This window comes from Ricinus communis, chromosome 2 (assembly GCF_019578655.1).
Source record: "Ricinus communis isolate WT05 ecotype wild-type chromosome 2, ASM1957865v1, whole genome shotgun sequence".
Classification (NCBI taxonomy): Eukaryota; Viridiplantae; Streptophyta; class Magnoliopsida; order Malpighiales; family Euphorbiaceae; genus Ricinus; species Ricinus communis.
In genome coordinates, this window is record NC_063257.1 from 4,850,046 (window position 1) to 4,860,758 (window position 10,713).

General features: G+C 36.2%; 1 protein-coding gene across 2 annotated transcripts; it reads left to right on the forward strand.

Moving 5' to 3' along the window:
* The first annotated feature begins 350 nt into the window (after nt 1-350).
* LOC8280340 (rhamnogalacturonate lyase B) lies at nt 351-5,208 on the forward strand. Of its 2 annotated transcripts, XM_002527311.4 has the most exons (15): nt 351-479; nt 713-834; nt 946-1,005; nt 1,214-1,333; nt 1,829-1,948; nt 2,054-2,195; nt 2,486-2,656; nt 2,844-2,999; nt 3,092-3,198; nt 3,590-3,680; nt 3,774-3,915; nt 4,013-4,169; nt 4,276-4,392; nt 4,582-4,708; nt 4,858-5,208. In XM_002527311.4, the coding sequence occupies exons 1-15, from the start codon at nt 438-440 to the stop codon at nt 5,101-5,103; spliced, it is 1,920 nt and encodes a 639-aa protein (XP_002527357.1). In that variant the 5' UTR covers nt 351-437; the 3' UTR covers nt 5,104-5,208. The 2 variants fall into 2 exon arrangements, with proteins under 2 accessions (XP_002527357.1, XP_048227174.1); XM_048371217.1 differs by lacking the exons at nt 351-479; nt 713-834; nt 946-1,005; nt 1,214-1,333 and adding an exon at nt 1,471-1,685.
* Nucleotides 5,209-10,713: the final 5,505 nt, after the last annotated feature.

Here is a 10,713-nt window from a genome sequence, read left to right on the forward strand (position 1 = left end):
CATTGAGATACAGTGTAACATAGACATGAAATGACATTCCAATCTTTTACGAATATAATTTTTTGTTCTCTTTTCTTTCACGATATGATTTGCTCTGCGGCTCTTGCAAGGCGGATAACTGTTATCTAAATATCACCAACAATGGTGACGACAAAGTAAAGAGACCATCAAAGAGGAAAAAAAAAAGAAAAAAGAGAGATTCTTATGCAGAACAGGTCATACTTTTTCTTCAATCCAAAGATGCGTATTCCCTTAACGTGCCTTCACACTTGATATTCAATAATGCATCTACCCAAATTTAAAAAGAAAATAAGCAACATAATATATATATATTATATATATATATATATATATATATATATATATATATATATAACCCTGAAGTTAAACCTGTTGGGTATATCTAACTTCAGCGGGGAAAGAAAGAAGGCAAGCTTATGTCGACTCCAGGGGTGCATTTGCATATTGAAGATCACCATGTAATTATAACTTACTTTTTACCTTAATATGTCAAAATAAATACATGATCGTCTTTAAATATCAATTATTACGTCGTCCTGCAGAAGACTCCCTACTCCGGGAAGGTCTTTAGTTGTGCATGTAGCTAGCTCCTTAATAACTTCTAGAACAATTAGATCAGTAATAAGTTTGATAGCCATACATATGCAAAACCTGAATTGATCAGTGAAAACGGAAAAATCTTGTTGTCCAGGTGGTGCTAGATAATGGGATACTTCAGGTCACATTATCAAATCCGGGAGGAATCGTCACCGGGGTACGGTACAATAACGTCGACAATTTGCTTGAAGTTCTTGATGATGAAGTTAATAGAGGGTAATTGAATGTTACCATTATGAATAGTGCTTAAATTTCTTTTTTCTTTTTTCTATGAAACAAAGAATTGGTAATGAAGATTCTTGCTCTGCATTAAAATGGAGTTTATAGGTACTGGGACCTTGTATGGAGTGCAGCAGGAAGCACAGGGACAACAGGAACTTTCGATGTGTATGTCTACTCTCTATCTCTCATTTGTTTACTTTGTATTATATATACACTAAAATTATGGCAAAATTGTTCTGATATGGATGATTGGTTTTTGACCGATGTGGATGATTATTCAAAAATTATTGTTAAATTAGCAATTTATCATCAATTAGCTATGATTTTTATATTTGCGTTTCAAAAACGAAAAAAAATAAAAAATTCTATGCAGGTTTGAAGGCACAAGTTTTAGAGTCATAGTGGAAAATGAAGACCAAGTAGAGATTTCATTCACAAGAACATGGGATCCATCTCTTGAAGGCAAACTTGTTTCTCTAAATTTAGACAAAAGGTGAATGACTGACCGACTCAATATCACATCCGACCCTACCCTGCTACAGACCACTTAAATAATTCAAGTTATTGAATATTATTAATTTGCTAATAAACCATGATTCGCACTAATCATCCTTGTGTCACAGTACAAATTTACTTCTATAAAAATGTAAAATTGCCATCTTCTAAGCTATTATTGGCCCGACATTTTCTAGACACTATACAACAATATGTCTGCTTAAAGCTGCTACTAGCTAACTGGCCGTAACAATATGGAATAACAATAATAAGATCGCAGGAGCGAGTACAAATACTCAGCGAGTAGATAAATCGCAGCAGAGGCGGAACAGACATAACAAGGATTATTTGTTATAAAATTTTCTTACTTTCATTTTAACATAAATTTATAATGATTATCAATGTTTAGTAATATATATATATATATATATATTTGTGTTCGCGTGTGTGGTTGTTCCTCCTCCATCTCACATGTCCATCCACGTTTTTTCAGGTTTATAATGCTCCGTAACTCTTCAGGATTTTACTCCTATGCTGTTTTTGAGCACTTGGGAGAATGGCCTCCTTTCAACCTCCCGCAAACCAGAATTGTCTTCCAGCTCAGAAAAGACAAGTAAAGATATTACGTACATCAATTTATAGTTTAATTTTCATATGTTGGTAGATTGTTGATATCCGTACCTTTAACAAATATATTGCAAATACTTTGGTTATGCAGATTTCACTACATGGCCATAGCAGACAACAGGCAGAGATTCATGCCCCTTCCTGATGACCGCTTACCGGAAAGAGGCCAACCACTAGACTTTCCAGAAGCAGTCTTGCTTGTTGATCCTGTGGAACCTGAATTTAAAGGAGAGGTAATTAAAATTAATAAACAACTTTAATCACATGATTAACTCAAATTTTGGAGGCTCAGAGAAATTGATCACCATAACTTGTTGAAGCGTCAACATACATGATTCCTACCTAGCTACAATTACCTGTAGATGTACTAGTTGTGAAGGGGACAGCTAATAGTTAGTAGGAGTACGGTGCAGTTCATAATAACCTGAAACCGGATAATTAACTCCATTTGGTGGGCAGGGTGGTTCAATGCATAATATTTGTGTAATGTTATGTATTATGATGTCAACTGTGTTAACTGTAGGTGGATGATAAGTATGAATATTCCTTAGAAAACAAAGATCTCAAGGTTCACGGTTGGATATGCTTTGATCCACCTATCGGGTTTTGGCAAATCAACCCGAGCAGTGAGTTTCGGTCCGGTGGACCCCTGAAACAGAACCTAACCTCTCATGTTGGTCCCTACACTCTTGCAGTAAGTTGCTCTTTCTGGCTACAGCTGTATACTCATTTCCAAGCTAGACATCAATCTTCTCTTAAGTTCAGCACTTTTGGAGGAATTAAATCCATGTTATGTAGTTATAAGAGGATCAAATCTTCATGTTTTGATCTTTCTGCTATTAGCTTATGTAATCATTTGTCAAAAATGTGTTTGCAACTAGATGTTTCTAAGTGCTCATTATTCTGGAGAAGACCTGGTGTTGAAACTCAATCCAGGTGAGCCATGGAAGAAAGTTTTCGGACCTGTTTTTATGTATGTTAATTCTGTGGAGGATAAAGACGATGCCCTTTCTCTATGGAATGATGCTCAAGAGCAGGTTGAGTTCAAACGACAAATTTTATTACATTAACCTTCTCTAAAAGATAGCCTTTGAAATGGGTTGTATTTTGGCCAAACATTATGTTTTAGATGTTAAAGGAAGTTCAAAGTTGGCCATACAGCTTTCCAGCTTCTGAGGATTTTCCACATTCTGATCAACGGGGTACGATTAGTGGTACATTACAAATCCGAGATAGGTACCTATTAATGAGTTCATTTTAAAATTAATTACGATAATTAGTCTCTGATTATAGTAAGCTACGATGATTAGATATTCAAGAATTTTCGTAGCTATTTAGTGTAATTAGTGGGTTATACGAGTCTGAATTTACTTGGTTTATGGTTTTAAGATTGAATTTTCAAATAAGGATTTTTCCTTCATTTATGTAAATGGCTTTAATTTTATGCATTTTAAGAATATAAGCAATTCAGTTTGCACGTGTTTCTAGCATACGAATTCTCAACTATTTTGAATCAAAAATAATGCTAATCCGGTTAAGAATTCGTAAAGAATTTATAGTCCCTTTTATCGTAATCTTATCTGGAAGCTTAATCATAGTTTTTATTAAGCAATGTGGGTCTGTCTAGGTATGTTAGCAACGAGTGCATACCAGCAAATGGCGCTTATGTTGGCCTAGCACCACCAGGCGATGTTGGATCATGGCAAACAGAATGCAAGGTGATCATATTCCTAATTATTTTTGGTTTTATAAACTTCCTTGAGCTTAGCTATAGCATCCTTACAATAAAATATATGTATATTTGATCTCAGGGGTACCAATTCTGGACAAATGCAGATGCGGATGGCTATTTCTCCATCAGTAGTGTACGCTCTGGAGAGTATAATCTTTATGCATGGGTTCCTGGTTTCATTGGGGATTACCGTAATGATTGTGTCATTAAGATAACTGCAGGTTTTGATGAATTTAATGATTTTGTTCGCTCTATCTAGTTACTATTCTTAACTTTGTATTATCAGCAATATCATGTCCAAAATAACATGCCAAGCAGGTTGTGACATCAACGTCGGTGATCTCTTATATGAGCCTCCAAGGGATGGTCCAACATTGTGGGAAATAGGCATTCCTGATAGGACGGCCGGGGAATTTTACATTCCTGATCCTAATCCAAAGTATATCAACAAACTTTACATCAACCATCCTGACAGGTTATTCCTCCCCGTTGAGATGAAAGTATATTTTCATGTATTCTCAGTAGACGATAGAATTTCAATAAAAAATCATCCAATTTATACTTTCTTTCTTTTTTTCCAGGTTTAGGCAATATGGATTGTGGGAAAGATATGCAGATCTGTACCCTAACGAAGATTTGGTTTACACTGTTGGCGTTAGTGACTACAAGAAAGATTGGTTTTTTGCTCAAGTAAACAGGTGGAAATTCTTCCAAAACTGGGTTTTGTTTAGCCAATTATTATATGCAATTTATAGAAAAAGCAAAAAAAAAAAAAAAAAAAGAAACCTGCGACAAGTCAATTGCGGAAAGATTATATCCGATATATACCTTTCTGTAGCGATTGGTCTGGAATTAGTATCCTCAGGTTGAAGTTAATTGCATTGCAGGAAAAAAGATGATGGCATATATCAAGGGACTACATGGCAAATCAAGTTTGAACTTGACAGTTTAGATCAAAGTGGAACATATAAGCTGCGATTGGCACTGGCAACTGCCAACGTCGCAGAATTGCAAGTATGGAACTTAATAAATAGAACTTTTTATGGCTTATATTTTGTTGGTATTTCGTAAAATTTTAAAGGAGAATGAGCATTACAATGACATTGCTTTTGTTTTATGATTGCTCTGGCCTTGTTCTGTTTCTTCTTTTTTTTCCTTTGAAGGTTCGCATAAATGATGGAAAAGCAGATTCTCCCCAATTTACAACTGGAGAAATTGGGCATGACAACACAATAGCAAGACATGGAATTCATGGCCTCTACCGGCTTTACTCTGTAGATGTGCCAGGCACTCAGCTTGTGGAGGGAGAAAACTCCATTTTCCTGACACAAACAATTAGCACAGGCCCTGTCCAAGGCATCATGTATGATTATATTCGTCTGGAAGGGCCTCCAGCTTCTGATTCCTAAATATACTAAAATGGCTTGTTATCATTTCTCTGTAAATTATGTTGCTCTGTTTCTTTTCTTGCTTTTTAATGCTGATAATTAAATCAATGAATTGTGCTTTACTAATATGAATCTATTACATTACCCCTCCCTTGTATCCAGAAAATCACCATCTCTTACAAGTGCATTCGCAAACTTGTAATTTCTCAAAAACAAGAATCATGTGGTTTTGTCTGACTACAGATTTAACGGGAAAATCGGACGACATGACGTAGGAGTACTTTTGTCATTTTGGTTTAATTACTGGAATAACGGTGGCTAAGTCGTATGCTAGTCAAAGACTCAAAACGGCTGTCAGTCAATTCCATCTTTTGCAATATTTTCTTCTTCGTCTTTTTTTTTTTTAATAAATTCTTTAGTTTTTCCTCATCTTCGGATGCAAACAAAAGTGGTTGTAAAATAAAGATAGATGGAAACTGATTAGGGGCCAAGACTTTAACTATGGCAGTAATCAAGTAAGATTTTGGAATATATAAATATTAAAAAAAAAAGGTTGACAGGCGTCAAATTCTAAATTAAATAAAACGCAAATTAAGTTACACTCTGAAACGTCAGAATGTTATTGATCTACATATCCCATTGAGAACAAAATAGAACACTTGTCGTATAAGTTTATTAAGTGGAACTATCGCACACAATGTTAATGACTTATGAATATATGGGTGCCTTTGCCTTTTGCACATGGCTGAGATATATTAAGATTGTTAATGATCTTGTGATCTGTGGAAAGAAATCCAACACTTCTTGTCTTCTCTCTCTCCCAATCTCCCCATTAATACAAATAGAAGGGTAGAAAATTACAAGGGTTTCATCATCCATATATTTGTTATTTTGGGGCAAAAAGTATGGATTAGTCAAAGGGCAATTAAACTTCTAAACTTTAAAATAGTTCAATTATATTCTTAAAGTTTGAAAAATGTAACAATTATATTTCTAGAGCTGATTTTTTTTTTAACTAATAATAATAATTTTGATTTTTTATTATGAAAGAGAAATAATTATTTAATAATTTCTATTTATTAAAAGGCAGAGTTGATACTTTTTCACATGTAAAAAAAAAGTGAGCTGGAAAAAATTAAAACAGTTCCTTTTAACACCTAAAACTAACTGAATGTTGTGTCATTAACGGTGACATGAACGAAGTTTACTTCAATGACGTAATTATCATGTTTTTTAAATTGTAGAAGTGTAATTGAGCTATTTTGAAGTACAAGGTATAATTGCACACTAGTGAAATTTTAGAGGCTTATTTATAGCTTTTGCCATCATCGTATTTAGTGATATAGTAGAATTAATAAGGAGAAATTGTTGAGTAGGACATTTTCTTTTATGGGCCCGTGTGGCTATATAATTAAACTCTTTTATATTTGTCTGTGGACTCCTAGCATCTGAGACTTCGTTTGCCTAAGGATTGAAGAATTTTCACCAGCATTGTTCATTTGGTTGTTGATTAGTTACATTGTCAATGACTTAATGGTAAATATAACTTGGCTTTCAGGAGTAGCAAGATTTTGACGGTTATACTGTGACGACGGAGTAAAGATTTCCCTATTGCAAATACAAAAAAGTTATAAAAGAAAGCTTGGTCTCCAGTTTAAGTAATCCCAAGTAAGGCAAACCAATTCTTCTAAGTCATTTGAAGTATATAGAGGTAGGAGATTGTCAAGATTTTTGTCTTCTTAGAATTGTCGTGGTTTGATTAGAAACGAGTACTATTTTTATCAGCTGCTTCTACATAAAAATTGCATGACCGGCAACAACAAGACCATATCGCCATGTCAAGCCAACGAGTGATATTGAATATCCAAGAACGTCATGTAATTAGATTTTCATAAACAGTTCTTCTTTATATATATGTTATCGTTTTATAATGGATGGATTGCTCCTCATTTTCTGAATCGTCAGGAAAGAATGACATGTTAATTACAGAAACTGTCATGCAAAAATGTAAGCAGGTGGTAATGGATAACGGCATACTCCAAGTCACACTATCAAAACCAGAAGGAATTGTAACTGGAATAAGATTCAATGAAATCAGCAATGTACTTGAAGTTCGAAACGATGAATCTAATAGAGGGTACTCGGCATTTCAAGCATCCTACAGTTTCTTTTTTTAATGTAGAAAATTGAGATGATGGATTGTTTTATTATATAATTCTGATTTTTTTACAATTGATTGTGTTGGTATTTATATGTACATACACAACGGTAGCCTATTCTACTTGGTTGCCTTGGTATCTCTGTCCAACGTCCCTTTCTTTTCTGGGAAAGGTTGGAGTGGCCTTACCCTGTCACAGGGATGGTTGCTCCCTTTCTCAGGGCCTGTGATGACCGCCTCGCATGTGCTTTTCACTGCGCGTCCGAGGCCACTCTTTCTTCATTTCTTCTTTCAACACTCCCCCTCAAGTTGGGTTCGTAGAGGTTGATCGAACCCATCTTGCTAAGAATGGTCTGATGACTAAGCTTATTTAGGGCTTTTGTAAATATATCGGCCAACTGATCATGACTCCTGACAAATGGAGTTTTTATTTACCTTCTCCCGATGAAGTGATACCACCTCAATGTGTTTAGTACGTTCATGGAATACTGGATTGGATGCAATATGTCGGGCAGCTTGATTATCTCAGTACATCAACATAGGTTCTTTATGATCAATCCTCATGGGGAGCATGCATAAATTGACTTATCATACTTACAGCATAGGAGATATTAGGTCTAGTAACAGTTAGATAAATTAACTTCCCTACTAGCCGTTGATAGTGCCCTATGTAATCTAGTGGATTACCATCTTCTAAGTTGAGTTTGACATTAGTTTCCATGGGAGTGGACGTAGGCTTAGCTCCTAGTTTCCCTATTTCTTTTAGGAGGTCGAGTACATACTTTCTTTGAGATAGAAATAGACCTTTTTGTGATTTGGCTATTTCTATTCCAAGAAAGTATGAGAGCTGACCAAGGTCCTTGATGTCGAATTCCCTTTTTAACCTTTTCTTAACTTTTTCAATTTCTTCATTGTTGTTCCCGGTTATGATGATGTCATCAACATAAACCAAGATAATAATGGTGCATAAGTGACTGTGTTTAACAAACATTGAGGAATCTAAGGTACATTTATTGAAATTAATATTAAGGAGAAAAAGGCTTAGCTTGGCATACCATGCTCTTGGAGACTGCTTTAGACCATAAATTGCTTTGTTTAGCTTACATACCAATGATGAGTCTGAAGTGGACTTGTGACCTGGAGGAAGAGTCATGTAAACTTCTTCTTCTAAATTTCCTTGGAGGAAGGCATTTTTTACATCCATTTGAAATAGACTCCAACCTGAGTTAGTGGCAACAGATAATAAAATCTGACTGTGTTCATTTTTGCTCTGAGGGCGAAGGTTTCCCCGATAATCGACGCCATAGGTTTGAGTAAACCCTTTGGCAACTAATCTGGCTTTATATCGCTCGATTGATCCGTCACAGTTGAATTTTATCTTGTAAACCCATTTACATCCTACAGGTTTTTTATTTGATGGTAAGGGGACAATTTTTCAAGTGTTATTTTTCTCTAAGGCAGATAGCTCTTCCTTCATAGCCTTACACCATTTTGGGTTAGTGTTGGCCTCATAGAATGAGTTGGGTTCTTTGTATGCCATGAGATTCCCTAGATAGGCTCGATAGTTATGAGACATGTGATCATAAAAGATGAAGTTGCAAATTGGATATGATACCTTATGGGATACGTAATCCCTTAACCTGACAGACGGTCTAGTTGTTCGAGTGGAGCGTCTTAAGGCAATCGCTTCTTGTGGAGTTGTAATTTCCTCACTTCTAGCAATAGTGTCTCCCCTTGAAGGGATTGGCCTTAAAACGGAAGAAGGAGGCTCCCCCTACGGATACGAGATCTGAAAAAGTAAAAATATGCGGAAATAATGTGGATGGCCCATGAGAATGGTGCGGGTTAATGCTATAACTATCATGAGATTTGTAATATGGTTCGTGTTCCAAAAAAGTGACATCCCTGGAAATATAGACTTTGTGAGTGAGGGGATCATAACATTTGTATCCCTTCTTGCCAATGGAGTAGCCTAGAAAGATGGTTTTGGCAGAATTTTTGTCAAATTTGTGAAGGCGCTTAATATGAACAAAGGCAGTACAGCCAAAAAACACGAATGTGTCCTAGCTCAATTTTTCGACTTTTGAGGAGCTCTAAAGGGCTGAGATTGTAGACTTTAGCAGTTGGAAGACGATTAATAAGATAAGTAGCAGTGAGGAGAGCATCGGACCAAAAACTAGAGAGAACGTTATTTTGAAAGAGTAGGGTACGAGTGACATTAAGCAGATGCCGATTTTTCCTTTCAGCGACCCCGTTTTGTTCAGGGGTATTAATGCATATGGTCTGATGAAGAATGCCCTCCTTTTTAAAGAAGTTTTTAAAGTGATGATTGATATATTCTGTACCATTGTCAGATCGGAAAATTTTAATACTGGCAGTGTATTGAGTTATAACAAAGTGGAAGAATTTTTGAAAACATGAGAAAACTTCATTTTTGCCTTTTAATAAATAGACCCATGTCATGCGGGTGTGATCATCAATAAAGGTGACAAAATACCTAAAATGATTGTAAGCAGTGACGAGAGTTGGGCCCCAAATGTCAAAGTGAATTAATTCAAACGGTTTTTCAGAAGTGCGAGATGAGAGAGGAAAAGGAAGACGAGTGTGTTTGGAAAATTTGCAAGTCTCATAATGACTGGAATTTAAATTATAACAGAATAATGTATTCAAGACAGAGTCGGACAGATGTCCAAAACGTAAATGCATTAACATGTCCTGATTGTCCCTTTTTGCAGACACAAAACATTGACTGATGGAGTTCTTAAGATAGTATAGACCATTGTCATAATATCCTTTACCAATCATCGTCCCTGTAGTGCGATCCTGAAACATAACAGAAGAAGGTGAAAAAATAACATTGCAGTTGAATTCATTAGTGATCCGGCCGACGGATAAAAGATTAGATTTAAAGGCAGGAATAAATAAGACATTGTTGAGAGTTTGATTGAGTAAGGCAGTATTGCCGCTTCCTTGGATTGGAATATTGTGTCTGTTAGCGACTGTCACATGCTGAAGGATTTTCCCGGGAGAGAAATTTTACAATTTCATTAAATACCAAGTCATGTGATCAGAGGCACCGGAGTCAATAATCCAATCAGTAGAGCGGTGAATTAATTTTGTTGGAACAAAATTAAATGAGTTAGATACCAAAATTGACCCACTGGGTTGTTGATTCTGAACTAGAGCTTGGATTTGGGGCGATGGTGGTTCGGTTGTAAGGTAGCCGGGTCGGATTCATGAGGGCGGGTCAGGTCAGAATTGGAGGCAGCAGATAGGTGGGTCGGGTCGGGTTGCTCGCTGCCGGGTCGGGTCGTAGAGTCGAGTCGGGTTGCAGTGAGAACGGGTCGGATCATGGAGTCGGGTCGGGTTTGTTTATTTGACCCGGTATGTACACCCGACTCCCTTAACCCTAAAAGAACACTCCCGTTGCTCCCACTCTCACTCTCGACATATAACCCTTGTCGATGGTCTCT